The 26,633-nt window shown below is 41.2% G+C and overlaps 2 protein-coding genes across 4 annotated transcripts in view; both read left to right on the top strand.

Moving 5' to 3' along the window:
- The window catches only part of LOC146684834 (uncharacterized), a 47,311-nt gene extending 30,281 nt beyond the window's left edge, over positions 1-17,030 (top strand). The window contains exons 2-9 of one of the 2 annotated variants that reach the window (XM_085444007.1): positions 5,160-5,361; positions 6,749-6,803; positions 6,966-7,056; positions 7,180-7,583; positions 7,941-8,093; positions 8,691-8,852; positions 10,190-10,330; positions 13,382-17,030. In XM_085444007.1, coding sequence (XP_085300133.1) covers positions 5,234-5,361; positions 6,749-6,803; positions 6,966-7,056; positions 7,180-7,583; positions 7,941-8,093; positions 8,691-8,852; positions 10,190-10,330; positions 13,382-13,891 — 1,644 coding nt within the window. In that variant the 5' untranslated portion in view covers positions 5,160-5,233 and the 3' untranslated portion in view covers positions 13,892-17,030. The remainder of the gene's footprint in view (positions 1-5,159; positions 5,362-6,748; positions 6,804-6,965; positions 7,057-7,179; positions 7,584-7,940; positions 8,094-8,690; positions 8,853-10,189; positions 10,331-13,381) is intronic. The other variant, XM_085444008.1, reaches the window with a different exon arrangement.
- An 825-nt stretch (positions 17,031-17,855) lies between these two features.
- The window catches only part of slc2a4rg (SLC2A4 regulator), a 42,247-nt gene continuing 33,469 nt past the window's right edge, over positions 17,856-26,633 (top strand). The window contains exons 1-2 of one of the 2 annotated variants that reach the window (XM_085442947.1): positions 17,856-18,394; positions 20,041-20,276. In XM_085442947.1, the coding sequence (XP_085299073.1) occupies positions 18,125-18,394; positions 20,041-20,276 (506 nt within the window). In that variant the 5' untranslated portion in view covers positions 17,856-18,124. The remainder of the gene's footprint in view (positions 18,395-20,040; positions 20,277-26,633) is intronic. The other variant, XM_085442948.1, reaches the window with a different exon arrangement.

Genomic DNA, 26,633 nt, shown 5'->3' on the forward strand with positions numbered 1-26,633 from the left:
CTGCAACTAGTGAGCACAGCTAGTGGCATGTAATATCGCGATGTGACACTTTTATATCACATAAAAATGTACATGATGTTATCGCAGACAATATGATATGGCACAGCCTCCCTTTTTTAATATTTTTATGCTGCAAATCAAGGTCAATTATATGATTTCTCACACATTTAAGGCAAAATAATTATTATTTAGGAATATTTATCTTTACTGATACTCGCACTTGTCAGAAATATAGCACACAGTGCAGTCCTGTCCAGTCATAGGGAACTGTTTCATAGCACTTGGTGAAACTGCTGTAATGTGGCAGCTCTTTAAGCTCTTTCATAAACATCGAATTAAGCATGTGTATAAATCCAAATACAGCTTGAACTATTCTCTGGCATGGTAGTTGATAGTCTGGCACAGCAACATCCTCTTTTTTCCATAAAAGGGAAGATCACAGTTGCAAAAGAAGATTTTTTTTTAAATCAGTATTGATATCCCACTTTGAAGTGAAACTGTAACAGTAAAGTGCAGATCCACTGAAAACAAAATACGTTGACATATAAATCGTAAATATATAACATTAAGTGGTACCACTTAATTTTTTTCCTACACAAAATTTCATCAAAACTATATAAATCCCAATATTGGATTACTAAATCAATTTTAGCTGCACCAAGTCTCACAGCATAAATATACACTAGTATATGCAATATAAGTACGTATAATAAAAACTGCTATAAGGTCATAAAACTTAAGAACGCACACATATTTGACTGTTTGAAAATGTCTATGGGTGAAGTAAACTTCTTACTGTATCACTGTATATTGTTATACCAACCTTTGGCAACATCCAGTGTACTATTAAGCACTACTGTCCAGAGTTATGTGTTATGGCTTACTGAATGCATCTGGTGTATGTCTAAAAATGAACTGGGTGTAAGAATAATAAAAGGCAAAAAAAATAAATAAAAACACATTTTGAGTTTAAAATACTCCGGGCTCATGTTTGTTCAGATCTTTGCTTTTTAACTGGGAGAAAGCCATGTGGTTCTACAACCTCACAGAGAAGCATGGGGAGGCTAATTTTGATGTTAGCATACATGGTTCCCTGCCTAATGAGGGGTTAAAGCTAGCCTTCACAGGAAGCTGACCCAACAAATCTTGACTACTGAAAGTTATTAAAATTGTATAACAACCCATGATGCAATCCACAATTTAAAGAGAAATATAAATGTCATCTTAGAGATGCAAGTGAGCCAGGTTATGTTTATTTTGAAACTTTACAAAAAAGCCCACTTTTGATGTAGTGCTGCAATCTAAGAGAGGTCGGTTCATAGTAAAAAAAACATTGCTCATAAAGTAGCTTGTTGATAATGATTTTTTTAAATATCTAATTAAAGGGATAATGACTAAAAATGCTTGTAGTTATTCATTTGCAGAAACGAGTCTGATAAATTTCCTCTGCTGGTCTCTAAAACAGATTTCCACGCACCTGAAAAACTTGCTGATGTTTTTTTTTTTCATCAGTCTATTTTAAGCAACTAAAAGTGGAATCTATAATTAGCTTTAGTTAAGCAGAGATTGCAAAATCACAAGGCTGCACAAGCTTGCCAGACCCCATTTGCACGTTAGAGGGTTAAATAGTGTGACGATTTGACTTTTTATTTGCAAAGTGATTGTGCAATCCAAATACTGGCATTTGTAACACAGAAATTGTTTTATGTTCTCTGTGTGTGTGTTTGTGTGTGTATGTGAGTCTCAGAGACACACAGAGGAAACCTTCCACCCTGTGGTTGTGCTGCACCGCTGCATCCTGCTTGCTGCTCTCTCAGTTCTGCTGCTTGCATCCGCACCTCAGTGTGTCTTTGTAACAATCCCTTTGACCTCTTTACTCATTATCATCAGTACCATTACCATCAGTATTAGCTACTGCACCTTTCATCATCATTGCTGACATCTATATTATAATCACCAGCAGCGGGCCTCAATAGGGCTATCACCACCATTGTCATCTTTCTCAATATGCTGTTATTATCACTGTCATCATTTTACACGTAATCTTCTGAAATGAAGACAGATGCTGGAATAAACATTCTTGCACCCTAACTGTGTGTCACTGTTGAGCATGCTGCAGGGGCGTTGCGCGTCATGCAGGAACTGCCTCTCCTCCTCCTTCTGAGGCTTGTTCACCACTTGTGAGCTTCGCGTACTGTTAAGTATGCTGCTAGACATGTGCTCCCGTCTTGCATTGTGTTCGCTGGCAGTTCAGAAACACACCCGTCGTATGTGTTTCTCCTCTGAATATTTCAGAAGGGGGCTGACAAAATGCAGGCAGAAACAGACCGCTGATGACCTCCTTCTCATCGACTCCGTTTTCTCCCTCTCTGCGCCCCCCTCCATACTCCCGCGTAGATCGCACATTCTCTAAGGCTTCCACGGCAACGGCATTTCTCTGCTGTCCTCATCCTCCTAGTCTCATCACTCTCTTTTCTCTCTTCCCTCCCCCACTGTTTATTGCACCCTTCCCTCCTCGTTCCTCCTTCGCGTTTGAAGTGCGCTCCCCTCTTTCCCAGTCTTCCCCCCATTTTCTTGCATATCTTCCACCATTCTCCCCTTTCATCTCCACTCATTTGCTCCCATGTCTGACCACCTCTGTCTTACCATTTGCCTTCATTCATTTTCTGCCTCATTCCCCCCCCTCTCTCCACTGTGATGTACTCTGCCTGCCTATCTGTCTATTCCATAAAGGGCTGTCTGAGGCCTCTGCTCTGCTAATTCATTCGCTGTGCATCGCCTCACATATCTGCAGGGTTATGCAGACAGACAGATAGAGAAAGAGAGAGAGGAAAGCAGATCTAGAGAGAGAGAGAGAGACAGATGAGAAAAAAGAGGACATGGAAAAGATGTAGTTTTATCTCCAAGAAACAGGAAGCCAGAGCCAGATCCTGTGGTGGTATGTTCCAGAATCACTCTCTCACACACATTATGTACAGCTGTATACAGCCTGCCATGACCTCTTTCTGTGCACTGTACGCTTTGTCACTTGGATGCAATCCTTAACCGCATGGATGCCATTGTCTGTGTTTCTAGAAGAATGCAAAGCATATAGTGTGTTCGTGTGCCTTATTCCTAATAACTTGGGCTGATAAGTTAGTAATTCCGAGTATATTTGGACTATATTCAGTTCAGGTTTTAGAGATAGATGAAGCAGCCTTTTGCAAAATTAAGCTTAGATGTTCACTTAACGAACTTAAGATATGAGTAGACATTAGTTCGTGTTAAATATTGACACTGATAACTTAACACTGCAGACTAACTAGATAACCATAGCTGACGTCTACGGTTAGCTTGCAACAATGTGGCCCGTTAAAGCTGAAAGACGTAAATTAACACAAGGTATAAATACTCTGTTCAAGTGAAGACACAATATACTTAAAAATAAAGCCCAATCGATATACGAGTTTTGAAACTGATACCAGTGCAGATATTTGGACTTGGATCTCATATATTGGCTGATGTATGTATGTGTGTATGTGTGTATATGTGTATATGTGTATGTAGTATAGAAATAATCTTACTTTGGTCCATCTAGCTCTGCTCGGATCAGTTGGCTGTTGCCTTTGTGGACACACTATGCAACCACAACACTCATAACATGGTTGAAATGTGTTTGTCTCATTTTGTCTTCTTTGCAGTACCAGTATATTGGCAAAGAGCTACTAATAGTCAGCCTCTAGTAAAAAAAAAAAAATGCAAAAAGCAATAATAATAATATCAACATAAAAACATTATACTGGTATGTGTATGTTAACTGTACTGATCATATGGTACTGGTAAAGTTAGTGTTGGCACTAAATATCATTAAAAAGCATCTAGCATTTTTCATTAAGTAAGACATTCGTCAAAAGTGTGAGTCTCTTTTTGAAAGCTAGGCTGTCCTGTAGTAACTGAAATGTAAGGTTCATTTATATTAAAAATAACTTAACTGGGCAAAACACTAAAATATTCTGCTTGGAATAAAACCAATACTGCAGCTTAGTGCACTAAAAGCTAAAGATCATTAGCGTAATTAAATAGTTAGCTAATTAAATATCAGTATCCTTAATAGAGCATACAGAAAGTAGGTTATATCAGCTTGCTGCAATTTCACTGATCATTTTCCTCGATTGTCACTTTGGCTGAACCTAAATATACCGCACTAGGAAACAGACAGGGTAAAAGCACTGAAATATCTGACTCATCTCACCGTGATGTTTGTGTCTCCCCGACACCTCTCTCTGTACTGTTCAGTAAAGTTTATGAATGCAGTCCATCTATAAAAATATATTCACAGAAATGCAATTGGAGGAAGAATTAACTTTTCCTTTACTACATACTGTACTCCATACCACTTTCAAATAGAAGTACCATACTCCCACAAATGCACAGGTATAAAATAAATTCAGCCTAGTTTGTAAAATACTCAATTTATTATAAAAATTGGTCATTACTGCAACCTTGTTGATGTACTATACTTAATAATATGCTGATATTAACACATTTTAACCTGATAGTAGGCAGCACATTTTGGAAAACGAATCTCATTTAAGGCTTATGTAAATCAAATTGAGTGTGTTTGTGAAGTAAATTATATAAAAAGACCTGAAGTGAAAATCCTACCTTGTATGTCGTACACTTCATTATTAAAACTGAAACATTTTGCTCGTCAGTGTTTGAGCCACTTGTGATATGAGAAAAAGAATTCTGCAGGCAAATGGAGTGTAGCAGCAGCGAGCCTGGTCCTTCCGTCAGTGAGGCCACACTCTTGGGAGCTCAGTTGGTTTTTCCTGTTAAACTAACTGCAAGAATCTCTCTGGTTAGTCAAATGAATGTTACGGTATCATTTGAGCTTTTTTTAACAGCAAAAAGAAAGAATGTGATGAAACAAATTTTGGCGTGCTCGTAGCCGCTGCTTTGTAAGGTGTTCTATTTTCTGTGCATTATTCGACTGAGTCAAAAATAGAAACTGATATGTCAGAATGAGACAGTGACAAAGAGCCAGAGGCAAACCAGGAGCACACACAAACACACACGCACATTTTTTCACCTTGTTCTAGGCAGCATTTTGCTTTCTTATCTCTCATGTCACTCATATGTTGTATCGCGTGCTTTATCCTTCTCCTCTATCTTTGCAGGTTTTCCTTAGCAGACGGTGTGAGCGGAAGAGTTTAAGCTTGAGTAAGGAAGTGAGCAAAACGGAGTGGGTGTCATGGAAAGACAAGGGGGCTCTCAAGACAGCCTTACCTACCAAAACCTGCTTCTACTGGGAGCCATTGCAGCAGCGTCTGCTTTCGTGGTCACCATCCTGATCGTCCTTGTCTGCGTCGGCTGCCAAAGGTATGATTTGTGGTCACGTGACATTGAAATGTGGTATAAGTAGGCCGTGGAATAAAATGATGAACGGCCAGTTTTATGATCTTTGCAGCTTCTTGCTTTAGTGCCTTCCCAAATTACTCTCACTATCCCCTCTTTCTTTTATGTGTCTCCGCTTCTTCTGAACTCTTCTCCTCCTTCCTTTCTTTTCACTTCTACATCCTTCCTCTCCATCTCATTTATCCCCTGCTTTGAGCAGAGTGGCGCTAATGAATGTTAATGGCTGCGAGTGTCGGATCAGATGAAATGATGTTTACAGGACACTGACGAGACAGGCCAGAGTCAGAGCAGGATCACGTCATCCCTCTCCAGCAAACTACTCAGCAGGCAAAAGCAATGGGACACCCCACGGTTTACAAAGGATTAGACTCTGAGCCAGGCAGGAGCAATGGAACAGCCTATGACTTTTTTGCCAAGCCCTCAGAGACCAATCAGAGGCACTGCAGTTTTGTTGCTATGGTATACAAAGACAAGCATGTGGAGAGAACCTCGTTTGTTTTATCAGTAGTGTTAAATTGTAAAGAAGATGTAAGCTTCTGATTTTTAAGATGTAAGGTTCTTTTAAATTCCAAAGATTGCAGTGGATCTGACTTTATGCCTTCACGTCATTTTTACCTTAAACCCTTCTGCTGTGCCATGTTATTATGAAAAGCTCCAAGGGGAGCTCTCTTCTCGTGGTTTCCTTGGGCAATGATGCCATATGTTTGAACAAAAGATTTCCAGCTTACTAGAGGAGATAATATCTAGCTCCAGTGACATGGATCTGCCACAACTTCCCGTGGCACCTTTTATATTCAGATTTATTTTAAGCGACTTGCATAATAAGAAGGTGCAGTGTATGGTTTCTGCACCTGTTTGCAGCGCTCTGTTTTGCAGCACAGCAGTAAGAGCTCAGATCTCAGAGATGGGGGTAGAACTGTTGTCACATTTGCACCTGCACCTAGGAGCTCTTGTCTGTCGTCACACTCTCAGCCATATCAACTGTTTCCTATAGATACAGCCTCCGGGGATCCACAGTGCACTCCATACATTTGCTTCACGAGGTTAATGCTAGAGGAAAGTAACGTGAAATTGCAAAGAGAATCGGCACAAAGCAAACAACATATTAATAATTGTGAGCTTGCCTGCTCTTATCTTGAAAAACAAATTGCAGTGAAGGTCATTCTCCACTTTGGCAAAAAAGCCTGAGTCACGCTCGTTCAATGTTTTACTGGGCTCTTGTTATCAACCGAGGACTTTTATGCCCTAACCAGAGTTGGATGCTGATAGTATCTATCTGCTCTGAGTGTGTGTATATTCTCTTTCTGTCCACTGGCTTCTGTTGACCTTCTTCACTTTGATTTTGTGTCAGGAAAAGCAAAAGCAAGCACCCTCCGGCCGGGGAGAAAGGGACATCTGTAAATATGGTGAGACATCTTTTCATTATTCTATCTTTTCCTCCCTTCTTCGTTTCCTCTCTCCACTTCTCTATCTGCCACTGCTCTTTTTCCTCCAAGCTAAGTACAGATGCACATGCATACGTTTGCATGTTTTACGTCTGTATTAACAAGTCCATGTGTGCACGACAGCAGGGTACCCTTCGCCACCCAAAACTCAACTCCATGAGTAAATCTGACACCAGGCTCCATGAGATCAATCGCTTTCCCTGCAATGGAAACTGTAAGTGGTGGCTAACAGCTCTTAAGTGACAATAAATGATATACTACAATAAGCCGTTACACTGTTTCAGCCATGACACAACCATCTCCTTACGCTTCTCCCTCATCTTTCTCTTTTGCGCAGCTGTTAGTAAGAGCCGTCCAGCTAGTATGGACCTCCTGCTTCTCCACAGTCGCCGCTCCCAGACGGATCTGAGGCCCTCCCACGGCCGACAGCTCCCCCAGATCCCCACCAGTCCACAGAGATCTGGCCAGGGGGGAGAAGGGGAAACGGGAGGGGAAGGGGGAGGCGGAGGAGGAGGAGGCGAAGCAAGAGATCACACCTACACTGAGGTGGGCCTACGCAATAACCCCACCCCTACCCACTACCTGGATGATGGCCTATATGAAAGCGTAGGTGTCCGGGAAGGCCCAAAAGTACCCTCTGCCCCACCAACCACATCAGCCAACGCTCCAGCTATAGCCAGGGCTCCTCAAAGCCCCTCTACTCATGCCAGCGGAGCTCGGAGTGGAAACGGGCACGCAAACGTACGTACATGCATTTTAAATAGCTGTAAATATAAAGCAACTTGCTCACGAGCAATCATGCATTCATGTACATTTCTCCGAAAAACATCTGGGGAGGTACATGCACTAAGCAGTTTAACAGCAGCTATTAGTCACGTGAAATAAAATGTGCCGCACAAGAACCAGTATTACAACTAAAATCGCTGTTTGTTTGCATATAGATGGCTTGCATCATTGCCTTGTTCATGCAACATTAGCTTAGGGTGCTTTGCATGTAATTTTTGTGTGTCTGTGTGTGTTTTTGGATGGTTGACGCTAATAATTTTAGGCAATGCTTACATGTTTTCTCTGTTCCCATTTTATATTTTTTACTCCCAGGGTGGCAGAGGGAATGACACTATTAATGGACCAATGACGGGACGAGGTAATGGAGCAAGTGGGGTCAGTAGGTCACCTCTCTCTTCTGTGAATTCCCTGGCTGTTCAAGATCCATCTTTAGCCGAGTATGCATCTATACGAAAGTTTAGAAAGGTAATTACATTGATTTGTTTTTATCAGTGTTTTAAGCTGGTATCTTTTAAAATTAAAGAGGTGGCGTTTCCCTCATTAAAGCTATGAGTAGGGAACTATTCTAAGTCAGTTTAGTATAAGGAGTAAATCTTTAATCATTTACCTGCATTCACTTTAAAACTTCCAGCAAGCCCAACCTGAGGTAATAAAAGGACACAGATTCAGCTGTACATTCATGTATCTTGTTACCTACTGTGACTAATGGAAACTTTTTTTTTATGTATTTACGGTGGGTACTAGATGATAGGTGATGTTTTTGTCATGTCACATGATGTTGTCTCTACAGAAGTATGTGTTTGCGTGACACTAATCAGTCAGGAAAAAGGGTAGCAGATTGTTAGTGATATGATCAGTGGTGGTTAAAGTATCGCACCGTAGTAATGTTAAGTAGTGGAGGTTGTGCAAGTAAGAAAACACACTAACTAAAAATTGGTGTAATTCATTGAATAAAGACGTTCGCTTTCAATCTTTTACACTGCTTTTTAAAATCGTCTATTATATTAAAAACTTTTATTAAAACTGCATATAATGTTTTCAATGATGATTCAAAACCTCAAGGCTGACAAGATAAACAGGAAGGAAAACAACGGCGCCGACAGCCAGTCAGACAGCCAATCGAGCGTGAGTGATTCACCCTCTGCTGGTCCTCCTCCACTACATCGCAGTCAAGAGTTTCCACGGAAACAACTGGAGCCATTTCACCTTCACTCCTTCCCAAAGGTAGAGAAATTATTGAATCAGAATGCTCTATGCGACCCATCATAACGCCCAACTATCCACCCACTTTTCCAAACTCTAAGGCTGTCTGATTACCACCAGGGGGCACTGACCACAAACAAACAGCTTTCTAAAATCAGATTGAAGATTAGTATTCTTGGATTGCTAAAAAAATTTGAAACAACAGCAGAAGTGGTCACGTTCACCACATCACTGACCTCAATAAGTTCTGTTTTTATTGTTTTGTATCCTATCTTAATTGTATTTGTTTTATTAAAATTGTTGCATGTGCCAGTTGGGATGTATTCATAAACACCTATGAGCATGGGGATGGCTATTACTGTGTTTTTAAGGAGATTTATTTAAGGGTGTTTAAAAAATGCATGTGCATGTGTGACTCTTTCCCTCCTTTGCACTTTGCTGTGCAGCGCAGTAATATTGAGTAAAGGGTGGAAAGATAGATTATGTAAGAGTTTGGCAGGCTGCCCAGCTTTGTGTGTATGTGTGTGTGTATGTATATATATTTAATATATATATATGTCCTGTTGAATCTATCAGCAAGTCTGTCTAGAAACGGCTAACAGGTAGCCAGCAGCCAGAGTGGGAATAAATATTGTCCACATATTGAAGCCATTTACTCTGCCCAGGCCTCTATTACTCACTCTGACTGAGGAACAGGAGGAACATATAAAAGTTTAATCATCCTTGATCACATGTGTACACACCACTACATGATTTCTAATTGGTTTTTCATCACCAGTAGTTACTGCGTCCATTTTAGTGTTAGTTTCCCACGCGTCTTCTGTTTCTTAGCATGGAAACAAATAGAATGGCATTGTTCACATAATTTGATCGAATCTATGCAACTGTGAATTCAGTTGTAGGAATTGAAGTTTAAGAAGGTCCTGTAATTTTGTAAAACAGAGATTTTTCTTAGCTGTTTTCCCTAAACTCTTGCTAAAATTGCCTCCTCCTCCATTTAACTCTTACAGGCAGAGTTAAATGGAGGTTGTGTTTTCGGAGGCATTGTCTGTGTGTCAGTGGGTCTGCCTGTCTGTCAGCAGGATGTCTTTGACTGAAGGGATTTGCATAAAAGCTTGTGGAAGAGTTGGCCACACAACAAGGAGAAACTGATTAACTCACTCCAGATAGAATCCATTGCTTGGCACTAGTTTACACCTCTAAAGCATTTTTCAAAAATAACTATACAGCTTATTTTGAAATAGAATTGTTTTTCAAAAGCCTGCTATTTGTTACATGTTGTGATATGTACTTTTTGCAGCGCTTAAAGATTGTAAATGCAATATTTGCCTGAGCTCTTACTTTGATTTTCCTAACAGGAAGCAGTGTTCATGGGCAATGGGGAACAGTACATCTGGAAGCCTCCAGAGGACAACGACATCATCACCTTGCACCCACCTCCACATCACCCACCTGGGGAGAATGAACAGGGACACCCATCGCCTCCAACTGCAAAGGAGGTAGTATGTGTGTCTGTGTATGTGGTGGGAGCTGAGGGAGGGACTACTAAAAAGTAAGGGCTACAAGAAGATGGATAGATAGACAGGTTTCTGATTACTGCTGTGTTTACCGAAGGGGGCGCCCATCTCATATGGCATGCCGTCATAGTACTGCTGCCCTGTGACCTGCCTGTCATACAAGGTTTCTGCTTACAGGCAAAGGTTGCGTGACATGGATCCAACACCCTGCTTGCGTGAACCCTGACCCTAATCTCCAGCCCCTCCCCCCACTCATCTATCTGCCTTGAAAGTATGAGCAGACAGATCAGACATGAGTATTGCTTGCCCTGAAATAATTAATAATCTCTTCACATTCATGGAGATGCTTGTTATATGCTAGATTTTGGTTGGGTTTTTTTCGCTTCATCAATCCAAGACCATGACCTCGACTGGGTCAGCATATGTCTGGTGGGGGAAGGAGGAAACCTGCGCTTTGCCAGTCATGTCAGATACTCCACCGCATGCGTTTCTGCAGAGCAACGCCACCCCCACTTTTCCACTCTCGGTCCCCTGTCTCATCTTTTCTCTCTGCTGGATACAGAATGAAGTGAGAGAATTGCAAGTTGTGTAGGAAATTCTGTTATGCCCGAGGGGCTGGGGGAGTCAGTCCAGCTAGATGGACAGACCCCTGTCTATAATTAGTCTGTGTTTAACACAACTTCTCTTTTTCCATTCCATTCACCAATCTTTTCTATCATCTTCAACAGGCCAGGGATAGTTTCTGTGCAGTAATAGTTTCTTAATTTTGACAACAAAATAAAACTTTCTTGCATTAAGGATGAGGAAAAAAGGATGAACTAAAATAAAGTATGGTTGTATCCATATTGTCTATCTGTAGGCATGTTCAGAACAGTAGAGCAGCAGTCCTGACAAGTTTAAAGCTACTGCTAAGTTTCTTGTCTACGCCTGTGTTGAGCCACACAATGCTGTTGAATGCTGTATGTGGAGACGAAGAGGTTACGTCTCAACTGTTTGGCTTCACTTTAACTCCTCTTTTTGCAAATCAGACTGATACACAGAGCAGCTGGCCTTGAATGCATCCTGCTATCTCTTTTTCTTTTTTTTGTCTTTTACAGACTTTTCTCTCTTTTTAGCGGCTGTTTTTCTGTTTTCAGTTGCCCTAACATGCCGATATACTTTGTATCCTCTAGAGTTTGTCAGTTACAGTCGTCGAAAGGTGTTGGATTTCCACTCCCGACTAAATCTCCTCCTCTTTTCTGGCGCTCTCTTCTTCTGCTCCACTCCATTTGTGGCTATTAGGAGGCGCTGCCTTCCCCAACCAATCGCATTGCATGAAACATGTCTTACCAGATGAATATCAACTGCTAGAAGACTGTTTGGAAACTTGCGCCATATCTGCTATTCATAAAGTTGATCACACACAGATGCATCATGCATATGGCTGTTTCCACTGCAAATCAGCAAATGCAGAAAATAAATTTGTGACTTAGCGAAGCCTCGGTCTAAGCAGAGTGTTCAAGCAATGCCAGAAACATAACAAAAAGGAGTACTGGGTGAGGAAGGAGAAAAGAAAACATACAATGTGCAGGCTTCCTCAACAGCTGCAGATACGAAGCCCAGTTTTGAAATCCCCATCATCTTGTGACTTCCTTCCTCTGCAGCAGAGCTGCAAATTCTGTGTGCACACGTGTGCATACGCTTGCACATACACACACACAGGCACACACACACACACACCACATTGGCTGCACACACTTACACCATACGCTAGGGTCTTTGTTTATCCAAAAAGGTCACAAAAGAGAGATTTGTGGGGGGAGGGAGTGTGCATCGCTTGAAATCTCTCAGAGATAGAACCAACAAACAGAGGAGAGAGAAAAAGATTTACAGACAGTGAAAGTGATTTACACTTAAAGTGTATTTCAAAGGGACGGTAAATATGTAAGACATATAAATGCAAGGTGAGCACACGCACAAAGAGCACTGTCTCTGTGTTCTCAGGTTTCAGTTGTTTGGGAGTGCACAAAAACAAGACTAATCTTGCTCCGCGTGTAAGCGTGTACATGTCTTTGTGTGTGTGTTTGTGTGTGGGGGTGGACACAAGAGTTTGCATAGCCAGTGTTTCTCAGGGCCAGTAGATCAGAGCTGCTGGCCTGGGTGTGAACATGGAAGGTAAACAAGACCATGTCCCACAATCCTCTGCTCTTATGCTTCTATTGTGGGGAATTCTGATAAACCAGTGTCGTGACCTCTGGTATTTCTGTGTCAAAATTGCATAAGACCTCACACATGGCCTTAAGTGGCAAATTCTAGATGTCCGATTTTCTCATTCGGACATCTGCATATGCAGTATGAGCTCACTCATACTGCATATGCAGTCATGCTGCACGCACATGCAGAGCACGAAAAAAAAATGCACATAAGCAAATAAGACAAGAACAAAGTCCATTAATGAGCACAAAGCTTTTTTATTTTTTTTACATTTTTTTTTTGCAAGTTGGCTGTGATCCAGCTCTTTCACACTATACTTCTGTTGCCAAAGCAGTCGTGGTGAAACTTTAACAGGTTCGTCCACTGCACAGTTAATGCTGCCTCTCGGCCTAGAACTTAACGGACTGATAACATAGTTTACTCTTTCTTATCCTGCCCTGTAAAAAAAAAAGAAAAAAAATAGGTCAGGTCACAGCACAGAGCTCTGTCAACACATACACAAACTGTTGCATACGTACACAGTCCAGGCTCGGACAATTATTATTTGTCTGAGCCTGTAGTATATACAAAACGACTTATTCACAAATTATACCTTTATATCTGGAATGCATACAGAAGTGGACAAAAACGGGTAATTACAAAAATATTGGAGCTACATATAGATAACTCAGGAACTGGGAAAGAGGTGACTATTTAAATGCCAGTGCAAGTGTGGTTACGGACTTTCACCAACACATAGCTTCTATTTAAGGAGCTGTCATCAGTGGACTACAGGATAGAGTTGTAGTGCAGCGTTATTAACTAACAACATCTTCCTTCTCCTACTGTGTGTGTTCTCAGATTGCAGACACCTACTCTATCGTATGTAAAACCCAGAAAAAGAAACCTCCTATGGAACACAATGGAGCCAAGACCCTCCCACGATCCTTTGGTGGAGATAGAGGAAACATGGGTTCTCGGGGCCGAGGTAGGGGAGTCCAGAGCCAAGCACGTTCGCAGGAGGAACCCTGCTACGAGCCTGTAGGAGACAGGTCCTGGTCTTCCCCAGTGGCTGAGTCAGACCCTGCATACGCGACTATCGACCCACACCGGAAACGTGAGCAAGGGGGAACCAATAACAGCACAGCTGGGGGTAGTGCCACTCTGAAGAGAAAGAAGCAGCAGCAGCAGCAGCAGCAGGCAACACCAGCAGCACCTCAGGCCTCAGGACCAAGCACCCTTCCTACTAGAGGCCTGCCTGGTGGGGAAAACTTCTATGAGACCATCAGTGATGTGAAACAAGGGGGCAACAGCACTACCACCATCTTTACTTTCAATGATGGCATGGAGATGTATGTCACAGGCCTGTAGCTGACTGACAGGCAAAAGGGCCCAGAACCCACTGGTATAGAGTCTGGAGATTTTCCTGTTTACAGAACAACAGGTTGCTGTACATAGACACAAGGCCCTCTATAGTAAAACAACATGAGGATCCATTTTGTGTTGAAATCAGGTACAAACAGGGTCTTTATCCAGGTTCAGACTTCCTTTGATTGGTCTGTACTTAAGAACCAGCCTAAGCCTAGTCCAGCCCAAATATGGACTAAAATCATTTGAAAAAACAAACAAACAAACAAATAAAACTGGGATAGAGATCTTCAATCTGCTGTGTCACTCACCATAGTCACCTGTTTGTGCAACATTTTCCATAATATCTTTATTTTTATATGAAAACTCTTTAAAGCATATGTGGTGTAACTCACAACCTCAGAAGAACACACTTATATATATATATTATACTCTGTCCTGAGTATGATAAAATATAATATAAAGAAATGTGCATGCATTGTGCAACTAAAAACAGTAGCAGTGAAACTGGCTATATTGTACAAGGAATGTGAGGCACACTGTAACGTATTGTCCACAGTATACACACACAAACACACATGTACACGCCTCCTCTTAAGCACATGGATGTCACAGAGATTTGCGGCGCTATCTCTCCCTAAAATAAACACTCGAAACAGGTTTTCATTGTGCGCCGACCTGTTGCCTGGAAGACGCGATTGAGGTGTTGTGTCCAAATACTGGCTTATGATTTGTAGACCTGTTTAAATGTGAAGGATGTTGTCCTCAGAAATGATCCAACCCAAGCTTTTTAGCAGTTTTTGGTAATAGCCCACTTAATAATCACGACGCATATGTTTGGCTCGATAGTGTAACCTCCACTTGAATGAAGAGATTAGCTAAAAATCCACCTAAATTTGACATCTGTAGCTAGAGGCATGTTGACACACCCCAACACACACACACACACATGCATACATATTTGGCAGTGATGCAGGGAAAAGTGATCAGGTCAGGGGTATTGAATGGCTTGTGCAAGAATCTCCCAAGAGTGATATGGATGATAGATTTCACAATGCAAGACTTTTACAGTATTATTGTGAATACAGAGAGAAAAATATTTTCAAAAAAAAAAAGGAAGTGAAAGAGTGTCCAAAATAATACAGGATGCTTCATCATGCGCAGTTAATGTCATATCTTTTGGGCACTGTAAACATCTGATTTTATGACCATTGTAATTTAGCGCTGGACAGCTGCAGGACTGCTGGGCTTATTTGTGCATTATTGTGCCGTAAAAAGCACAGCTCTGATTCGTTTTCTGGACTTAAGTTAAACCCAGAGCTCCCGGTAGCTTACCAGATTTAAGTCTTGTGGTTGAAATAGCAACAGAAGTCTTGGATTCCAAGGAAAATAAAGAGCTGGGCATAAAAATGACCAGCGAGTGTCTTTTGGAAGTTTGCCCCTCTCCCCACCCATGTCTCCAGCCTCTGTCCTGAGTTTGCTTCCATTATAAACAATGTCTTTCCCATGTAGCTGTGGGGAAACATTGAAGAAAAAAAAGGAACAGAGGGGAAAAAAACAAAATATTTGAGGCTTAATAAATGGGCATAAAGATATGAAGTGAAGAGGGATACAAACTTGCTCGCTGGCTGAGAGTAATAAGATGTATTTGATCTCACTGTGAGACCAAATGCAGAGAGAAGACAGGTTTAGTAAGGTTAGTAAATTAAATTAATAATGTCAGAAAGTATGTAAAAACAAATGCACTCTGTATTTTAATGCACTGTTTATTTTTTCTTACCTACTGACAATTCTATTGGTTGAATAGCTCATACCACTGCCATAAAAACAGTATGTTTATGTTGTTGGTGCAATATTTCCTGCTTGGTCAAAAAAAAGTGCATGCTTTAATATATCGAGATGAAAAATATTGTGGTACATAACTGATCTTGTTTGTTAATCTTTTCTGTTGTACTTTTGTTTTTCTTTTTTGCCATGTGACTCAAAGCAGTTTTTCCAAAGCAACAACTTGGAGGAGCAGAGCAAGAGAGCTAACAGGGAGGAGCCGCTGGGAGTTTAGGGTAGAGCTGTGTTTATTCTCTGCTCTGGGGGAGCAAGAAAGTGTCATGTTGAGGGGGTGGGGGGTGAGGGTGCACACGCAGTATAAAGCTGGATGAGGCTCACTGCAAATGGACACAGACCCACAGGACACTCCTCCTCTTTCTCCTCTAGTGTGTGCACAGAGAGCAACATTCAACCATGTGCTTCTCCAGTTTAGGGGAGGAAGCACATTTTGCTTACATTTGGTCAGCTCTTGCATAATGCTCCCTTTTCCAGCTGTGTTCATTCTATAATACAGACCTCTTTTTCCTTAGCTTCACCTTCCTCCCTCGCTGTGCAGGTGAGGTGTTTGATGTGCTATTCTGAGGGACTGGGAGCGAAATGGAAGTTGAGGAAGAGGGCAGAGGCTGTGGGTCACGCCAACCCCAGTCCGATATCAACAATGCACCCTCGGCTCAACTATTATCTAATGTGAGAAATGGCCAACAGCTGAGACGCTTAACAAGCTCCGCTGAAGCTTCCCTTAAACAATGCCGGCTGGAAGCCGCTATCGCACTTAATCCTTTTTCTTTGGCTGTCACCTAATGTGTCACATTTCCTTTATCCCGAGAGGAAAAAAAAAGCACTGATGGATATGTTTGGTTGTTATACACACATCGAGACAGATGTTCATTGCACAAATACAGTATGATGATGTAAATGTGTAAAATACACTGTTGCTGTTCTGATGTTGTTGCAATGTAACATACAGTATACATTTGTTGAAAAAAAAGAGATGGTTGTCACAGACACATTGTACTTTGTGGATGCAAAATCTTTCATGCTTTCCATGCAGATACAGACCCTGTTTCTTAATTGTCTTCTTATATAAATATGGGCCAATACTGCTGTGACAGCTGTAGCCAATGTTGTATGTTCCTAAAGCACAGGTTTTAGTTTCAAAATAATTCATATATTAAAATATAGTGTGACAGTGCAGATACTGTATGCAGAAGATTGTAATGTTTTATATTAACCTTCATAAAACATTAAAGTGAGTTTTTACTTTTCTAATAAAGTGGCACATCAGAAAGTGTTTGTTTTGCCTGTAGTTTCATTGCTTTGTGACAGCTTTCAAACTACACCTGGTTCCTGCTCTGCAGCGGCCTCTCATTTGAAAGTGCAGCTTACAAGAAAATGCTTTTTTGTGTGAGAAATTAAGCAATACAGCAGGAACAGCTGGGAGGTGTACTGTGTCGTTCAATAACAGGAGCTATGCTGAATGAAGAAAGGTTGCTGAAATCTTTTTTTTTTCTTTCCGACCACACTCAAAAGGCATTTTATAAAAAGGAAGCAGACACATGGACGACATATAAAAATAGAGGAATATGACCTGAAACCTCTCGTGCAATGCAGTGCAAGTCAAGCTTACGCAGATTTGAATTAATCACCATAAATCTGTACCTTGCTTCTGCAAATGACCTTATTTACTGCAGTGAGTTGCAGTGTTTCATGCTACTGTGTCCGGACGGTGTTAGTTTTCCAAAATGCTAACTTTTGAATTAGCATACATTTCCCCATTAATGCAGGCCAAGTCACTTATAAGGAGAAAGCAGTGTATGCATTTTTTCTATAATAACTCGCCTACAATGAGAAGTTCAGGTGTAATAGTTTGCAACTCGCTAAAGTGCTATTTGAATTGCAAAATTATAAATGCGCAGTTAGCCGCTGAGGCCTGCACGCTGTTTTTCCTGTACTCTCTCGACCTCGCCTCCCTCGCAGACCGGCTCAGCGTCGACAGACACCGGCCGGTAAACTGAGAACACGCCCCTCTCTCTCTTCCACCCACAGTACTTAGCTTCGAAAAAAATGTTATTGACAGAGTGAAACTAGCCAATCACCTGCAGCTTTGCGGTGGACGCGTGCCAGAATGTAATGTTTATATATGCAGAGCACCAATAGGAGTGGAGCAGAGGGGGCGTGGCAGCCGTTTGGAGGAAAGAGGCAAAACAATCTTTTATCCTCCTGACCGGGCGGCTTTTTGGGGCAGCGGCGGCGGCAGTGGTAGAAAACTTTACATGTAGGCTAGGATATAAGTAAAGACACAGACAGTTCCCATCAACTTGCGACAATCCTAATAAATGTATCTGACTCCAGCAATTTGCACTAAAATTTCTAGAAAGCTGGTTTTCTTTCTCCTGCTCGCCTTGTCTGAATATGGAGTCCAAATATATTGTGGAGAAGTCGTCGGTTGGGACAGGAGCTGGCGGTGCGGACTTTAACTGTCGGACCGGCCGCTCGGTGCTCCGCGACACCCGGGTCCCTTCGGTGGAAAAAACCGGTTCCATGTCGGCGTACACAAACGGGGCCGTGCCGTACAAAAACGTAATGGACGGCGGCTTGGCGGCGGAGATTAAAAGCGAGAGGACCCCTCTAAAAGGGAACGGGCTGTCTCTGGGTGGTCGGCTGTTGCACGACGTGGAAAAAGTAAGTGCAGTTGAGATGTTTTACGCGTGTGCGCACGACTCCATTAGCCGGTAAAGTCCCTTCATATACCCGAGTTACCGCTCAAGATAATATCGCCCACGTAATGTTAGCGTGTCTGCAAGCTATGTGACTTCAAAGTTTTGACATTTTACGCCATTTTCATGTGCTGTTATTACGTTTTAACGGTTGCGACTGTGAGGCTTATACGTCACTACTGTGTCGTTATTTTTAAATAACTTTTAAGCGCCCGTTATTTCAATTCCTGCCCGTTCCTATCATTATTAACTCCATCGTACTGTAACCGCTTTTAATGGCGGCTCACTCTTTGCAAAGTTTACAGAAAAGGGGGCAGGGACGTCAAACTACAAGCCCAACCCCCCTCCCCCATAACTTAAGGGTGAAGCTACAGTTTGGGCTTCCTGGCGACATGGGAAGGCCCGACTATAACTACACATACGCCACGGACTTAACAGTAAAGACACGTGATATATTGTTGTTGTTGTTGTTGTTTGCGTCGGCCTTGTACTTGCATTGTGTGTGCCTGTATTTAATTTGTGAGCCTTTATGCAGACAGCAAATAAATCTCATAATAAATATGCCAGTTACTCACGATATTAAAACCACGACATCAACTTATCAAAATAATCTCCTCACAATGTAACACTGCTGGGAAATACTGGGTCCTGCCATTCATATGAATGCGGCTCTGACACTTGTTGCCGGCTGGAGCATTTTTGCAGACCAAGCACACCCCGTAACAGTATGGGCCCTCCCCGGTTGCAGCAGCCTCTCTTTAGCAGGATAGTGCACCCTGCTACCAAATTCCCAAGATCGCAATCTGATTGTCCCAGCAGAACAAGCCAGAGCCACAGGAGCCCCACCCCACAACCCACAAAACCCAATGGATACTCTGCATCCCAGTGGCAGACACTATAGGACAATCCCAGAGGTCTGGTGTGCGTGGCCATGCCCTTATTTCTGTCACCTCAGATTTAAAAACTTTTTTAAATCTGAAAAAAGCATGTGGAAAGCAGTTCTGGACTGCCAAAGTATATTTGTAACATTTTATAAAGTTAGTGGTTAATCAGTTATATAGATAACACAATGAGGCATATAGTTACTTTTACACTGTACGTGCTAGTTATTTTCATATATTATCATGTAATATTCAATAGAGTTTCCATTTGCATCGCAGAATACACAAAACTGGACACTGGACCTGGCAGTTATGTGTATTTAGCAGATTTACACAGCTACTTTTCTAGATTTGTGTTGTTTTGTAATTTAGGTGGCAGGAACAGAAATGATAACCATATTCTAACCCAGGATTGCTTCTGTTCTGGTTGGTTCAGCAGCGTTCATGTCCAGTGGAGAGGACAATAACCTTGGGTTTATTAAGTGAGAGGAAGGAAAAATTAAAGAAGATGCTATTTAAGGCAAACGGTTACACTAAAAAACACCATACCCTGGCTTGTGTATATATATATATATATATATATATATATATATTATAATTAGAGAAAAACAGTAATCTTATGCTCAGTTAAATAAGAACTTAATGGTATTGCTAGACTTAATGTTTTTAATCGAGGCCTGATTGTAACAGAGATAAACTCACTGTAATTTTTTCTTGCTGCATTTTCTAGAATGGCCTGTTGGACCAAAAAGACACAGGTTCCACGGGGATCCTGAAAAGGGCAAGCCCCACTCACTGCCTGGGTGTAAACGGGCAGTTGCCAGGTGGCTTTATGCATTTGGACATCAGAAACCCTGGGAAGCAGCCAGACCCGACCAACAACTTCAGAGTAGCGCAAGGGCAGATCCTACCACAGACAGAGAGATATTCCCTCTCATCATCCCACATCCCTGTCCCCAGAAACAGGTATGGAGAGGCTGATGTCATCTATAGTCATGGACACTTGGTGAATCTTTGGTTTTCTTTTCTCTAGTGTTCCTTGTTGCATGAAAGAGAACTTGAAGAAATATAGTTATCTGATGTGTTTCCTACTTTTATCTTTGCATTCATTCACAAGCTTTGGCATATGTGAATAGATTGTAGCTATAGATTTATGCAGCACATTGTAAACAATCAAACCAGATTTTGTGCTCTTATCTCTATTAAGCCCCTATCCCACTACTAGTTTGGCACTGAATATGTGGTGATAAAAGTGTTGCAGGCAGTTTTCATGCACAGCTCTGGACTTCTGTTCCTTGCCAATGCTTCGACATCTGGCTAAAACTGTACAGTGGTTTGGGCATGAATGGTGTGGGGGCGTGCTGGTTAACTGACTGCATGTTTGGTATTTCATCCAGAATGGTTTCGAAACTCGTCTTAAAAGAGCCAAAGCTTTATGAGGGCCAGGATTGCTCAAGCGCTTGACCAAGTGAAAAGGAGACTGCATGAAATAGTGACAGTGCAGTTCGCTGATAACTCCACTATCTAGATTTCGGAAAGTTTTTTTTTTTTACTACTCGCATGTCTAAATGTATTGATTGCACCTAAGCTCAATGCCATCTTTGTTGACCCTCTCTTGACGGGCTAGTGGATATATCAGCGTGATGTGTTCACTGTATGTCAGGCAGTAAAATGCACCTTTGCTGTGTGTGCGAGTGAGTGTATTTTATTAGATGTTTCATGTGCATTGCAGTTTGCTTTTCCTCCAGTTGTTTCACACTATTTTCACACAGAGACACATGAGTATTCCTGCCCAGAGCCTTCTGTGATTGGTCTTCGTTAAACATACATGCAGAACGTGCACCCTGAGACAAGCCTACTGCACTAAAGTGATTATGTAACAGTTAAAGCGGACTGGGAGAGGCTGTAGGTGGTGCCTAAGAGCATTTTCCTTCTTTTTATACAACTGCTGGGGTTATTGTCCGTGTCCAAAAACTGTTTGCCTGTCAGACTGCACTTTCACGCTGAAATACCTGTTAGCTGTATAAAAACTGAGCACCTTCTTGTTGAATATGTTTATATGCAAATGTCACAATTCTTTAAGAGGTTCTGTATGATAATTTCTGCAAATGTAATAACATTCATCGGTACAAATAGTAAGCAGGCATCGTTTTTGTATGGGTCTGGGGGTTTGCACAGCGCACGTTTACTGTTTTCCGTCCTTCTCTCATCATCACATGAATTTCACGTGCTGCTGGTCATGTATGATGTGAGGGAGTGTCTCCTGGGAACATGCAAGACTGAGCGTGCGTTAAAAACCAGGGTGATAGTGTTAAACAAAGACAAAATGGCTCTTTTTTTCTTTTCTTCTTCTTCTTCTTCTTTTTTTTTTTTTTTTTTTTTTTTACTGATCTGTTCAGTTTAGAAACATTTATGTTTCTTTTTATCTCCACAAGGCACAAGAACATAGTCTGGGTTGACACTATGCAGTGGCTAAAAGAGGTTGCATAACATTATATAACTGCGCAGTGATATTAGCGAGGCCTCTTTGTTGCTCCATTGACCTTTCGGAGTAACTTCTAGTCTCTACTCTGCTCCAACTGGTTTTGCTGGTGATAGAATCTCCTTTCTCTCTCTCTCCATGAAATTGTTTACCTAGTCATTATTCATATTTGGATTTAAACTAGGTCTGTGATTGATTCATTAGTTGTTTGCTCTATAAAACATAAGAAAGTATTGAAACTTGAACTTCCAGCTCTCAAGATAATATTGGTAATATGAAATTATCAATATTTTATTGTTTGGTAGCTAATACATATATCTCTACGTAAAATGAATTTTGTACTGATTCTAGTAGGAGAGCTCATAATGCTTGTTTGATTTTCTTGGCTCATCTCAGCTCTCTCTGTTACCCAGATGTGCATGCATGTGGTATTCATCACAAATTATAAGAGCACTTTAAAAGGGAACTCTTATTGCCACACAAACCCACTCACAGTAATTTGGTTTTGACAAATCTGGCTTTGACCTTCACAAAGTAACAGCACTGCGCTGCAGTGTAAGGTACCTGTTTTTTCTGCTAGTGTTGGCCACAGTTGGAAAGTGGTAGTTGTCTATGTGGGTGTAACTAGGGCTGAACGATTATGGAAAATAATCTAATTGCGATTTTTTTGCCCCAATATTGCGATTGCGATGCGATATGCGATTATTTTTTAAGGTCTTTGTCTTCTGTATTATTAAACAAAGACAAGCAATACATCATATAGTATGGCCAATACTATATTACATTAATTTTAAACTGTTCTTTCCTGGAAGACAGACCTCTGTTATGATGACATGAGGTGATGCATGAATTGATGACTGACATTTTTATTTAACTTCTTCAATCACAACAGTATATTTGAACATACACAATAGTTTATTTTTAGCTTACAAACATCTGAGCATAAAGTGCTGACAAGGAACCCTGGTGTAAACATTAAAATGAAAGTCAGTACAATGTGCAGATTGCAGAAATATACATAAAAAAAATCAGTGGCTTTACCACACTCAGTTTTTCGACATCTGTGAACTACTAGACAGTCATTCAATTAAAAAATAATATTAAATAAATAAAACTAATAAATAAAAAATACACACATCTTACTGATCTCTGCAGTCAGTAACATTACACATAAAGTGCAAACATAATAGCAATTGTATAAACACACACACAAACACGCCTTTAAAATTTAAAGGCGTGAAATTGGACGGTCTAGTTCTGATTAGCGTCACCGCTGTCTCGGTGGAGTTTAATAAACTCGGCCGTCTGCTTCTTGCTATCTAAAATATAACCAGACACTGGCGTAAATTCTCGACTGTCTCATACTTCTGTTTAATAAGTTTTCTGTTTGACGTTTAGTCAGCTGTGTGAAAACCAAGGAGGAACCCACCCGGGGGATTAATAAAGTTTTATTTTATCTAATCTAATAACTTTAATCTCAGCCAAACCGATTTACTCACGAACAAACAAAACACTGAAAAAAGCCCAACAATAACATTTTTAGGTTGTCTAAGTGACTTATATATTACGTTTAACCCGAGCAGCGAAACTCCGCGGTGATCTGAAAATGATGTGCCGGGAGTTGTGCCGTTCTCGGCCGCATCAGTAATCCTCGAGCTCCCGGCTAGCTGTCGAGCTGGTGGGTAGCAGACGCCTCTGAAAACGTCGACGCACTTTTGCAAATATGGGATATCTTGATAAACCGAGCAGATATTTGATGTTTAAACAACTACTTTCTCGCCTGAAAATATGTTAAAAGTTTATTTTGTGACCCAGAAAGATTAGTATGAGTAATTTTAAAACTTAGTAGCGGCCGCCATTGCTGGAAACTGGAGTTTGGCTGGGCCGCGCTATGAATTCTGGGATATGGTAGTAATTTGGACAGCCTTATAATCGCAGTATAATCGCAGCCTTTGCGGTTAGAAAATTGCACTTGATCATGTCGCGATATTATCGCAAATGCGATATATCGTTCAGCCCTAGGTGTAACCCCCAGTGCATTTGTAGCACTCTTTGCCTTGCGTTAGATTATGTCAACAAAGCCATTTATTTTCATTGGTTCTCCACCGACTTGGGTAATACCGTCAGTGTGGGACAGGATTAACTGTGTTTAAAAAGAACTTACTTTAAAGATGTCACTCAGTCCTCTGTGTGTTTTATATTAACTGCTTTGTCAGTTGCATATTGTTTCTTCAATACGACTTGATACTTTTACACCTTGTCTTGTTATTTTGCAAATGCCGCAAAGTAGGTCACTATTCCTTAGACAAGCCTGGACAAAGATCTTGCAGGAAGGAAGAGGAAGAATCAGCACATTTACTTGGGCACAAATGGTTATGGTCATCTAAACATAGTCAAACTGCAGCACATTTTTAAACATTCCCACCTGTCTTGTCAGCTGCGGTCTTAGTGTGTGTGTCTCCTTTTAACTCTCTTTTTTATGTTCGCTCTGCAAAGTCTCCCTTTCACCCACATCCTAAGTATACCACGTCAACCTGTCAGTAGTCATCAGTGTGAGATCTAGTACCCTGATAACAGAACAAAGACCAGTTTGAATGAACATTAAAAGAGCTCTAAGAAGTGAAGGGGGCGGGGCTGTTTTGTTGCGATATGAAAAGCTTTTCTCTTATCGGTCCTTGGTCAGGTACACCGTTACCACAGTAGGGTAACATGAATGGAAAACATAGAATCAGCATAAACAAGACACCAGGAGGGAAAAACAGGTCTGTTTTTAACATAATTACTGACCGGCCTCTGACTCAGTCTGTATAAGAATCACCAGCAGGTTTTAGGTCTGGCGAGCAGGCAGAATGTAGTTCATCACCTCTCAATCCCCCTTCATCCACCTCATTACCAATACACTTCTCCCAAAGGAGACATTACTGGTGATTGTTGAAGGTCAGAGGAACATCTAACCCACCCCCACTGTAGTGTGGAGGTGTCTAACCCACATTCAGGGTGCTGACATTTCGTCCTGATTGAGGGAGATATAGTTGCATAGTTGCCTTGAAATGACACTTTAGGGTTTCCAGATTTGAGATTAAAAAAAATTACCGTAATGTCAGTGTTAAAGTGAGGAAAGTGACGACCGTTATCAGTATTATTGCAGTGCTGTTAAAACACATAAAAAACACACATTACACATGCAGCAACAGGACAACATGTAGTGTTGGTTACAAAGATGGCTTCAGTTTATATCGCTGGCAATGTGCTAACAAGTCAGACTGGCAAACTGTCATATTTCCCATTTTTGATTCTTTTTAAATAGTGGGAAGTACTTGTGAAGGGATTTCCTTCCTGTCTTTTGCAGACAGGGTGACAATTTTTAATCACATCTTTCTCAGCACTATGCTGAAAAACGAAATACGACCACACTTAAAAGTCAGTCCTACTGTTATAAAGCTAAAAAAGATATCTGCCCTGTCTTTGGGCCAAACAAACTCGCTGTGCTGGTTCAGCTGCATCTGTTGCTAAATTTGGTTAATGGTGAATAGTACTGTTGTTATTTTTTCAAAATATGGCAATCAAACATGATTTCATTTATAATTAGGACTTTAAATGGTAATTGTATGTTAAAAATGTTTGTTTTTTCATAAAATCAATGTCTGAAAAATCCCTTCTGAATTAGAAGGTACATTTTCATCCTTGCTTGTAGCCTCCTTTCTTCCCTCCAGAGTACAAGAGGTTAAACCTCTTGCACTGATAGGCAGGGGTTAAAGGTCATCTTCAATGAATGGAGTCATGCAAGTGGGGAGGGTCAGATCAGGACGCAAGCAGGCATCTGGAATGTCTGCTAGGTCAGCCTCAGGATCTGGGTTATGAGCTACATAGGTGATTTATAACCCCAGAGGATTGTAGCAGACAGCTTATCATCTAACTATGCAGCTTTACTGTCTACTGATTTGGAGGGGCACGGAGGAATGAGGATCTACTATCAAAGTAAAAAGTTTTCAGGGTGCACCTTTGTGGCTGTCTCTGAATCACTCCTTCTTTAATACTAATAAAGGTCTCTGGAAGAAGCGCAGACTAATGGGGGGAATCTGCACTGTGTGTGTATGTGTACAGAGCTCTAATGAGACATTAATCATCTCCTGATATGCGGTGAAGAAGAGAGGCAAAATTTCATTTCAGTTTCATAAGTGAGGAGGAGCGTAGGAGGCATGCAGGAATGTTTTCTGCAAACAGCGCTCTGTTGTAAAAACACTGCTCTCTATATTATGTGTTGGATACATGTTCAGTTAAAAGGCCTGGATTGCTTTTTCGTGTTCGCTAGTGTATATGTCAGTTTTTATAGTGTCCTCGGGCAAGATGCCTTAAGGACAGGGAAAGAAATGCTTATCACGAGGGAAGGAAACTCTCATTGCGCAGCTCTGGCAAGGCTGCAGAAAAATGCTTTATCGCTTGCTCACACACACTAATAGATGCTTACATAACGCCTCCTGTTCTGCCTCAGCAGCGTTTAAAGATTCCAAAGTCAACTATCTCTCCTTCTCCTCAGTCAGTCTCTCTGTCCTTCTGCCCAATTCTTTATACCAACCACCAGCTGTGCAATCCCCTCCTACCCACCGACAACTGCCACCTTTCTCTTTCCTGTGTGTCATTATATCCTTCCCTTAACTTTGCTTTATCTAAACAACTGTTATCATTCCCTCGATATCCTTCCCTCTTGAGTCATTAACATTCTCTGTTTCAGTGTTGGGAAGGTTACTTTTGAAGTTTTACAGATTATTTATCATTCTGTTATTTTTTTTTCAGAAATAAATCCCTTTTAGTGTTTATTCCAGCTTTATTAAGACATCTTC

This window comes from Copadichromis virginalis, linkage group LG20, assembly GCF_057382275.1.
Source record: "Copadichromis virginalis isolate Kocher_CV1m ecotype Utaka linkage group LG20, C_Virginalis_male_GT1.1, whole genome shotgun sequence".
Classification (NCBI taxonomy): Eukaryota; Metazoa; Chordata; class Actinopteri; order Cichliformes; family Cichlidae; genus Copadichromis; species Copadichromis virginalis.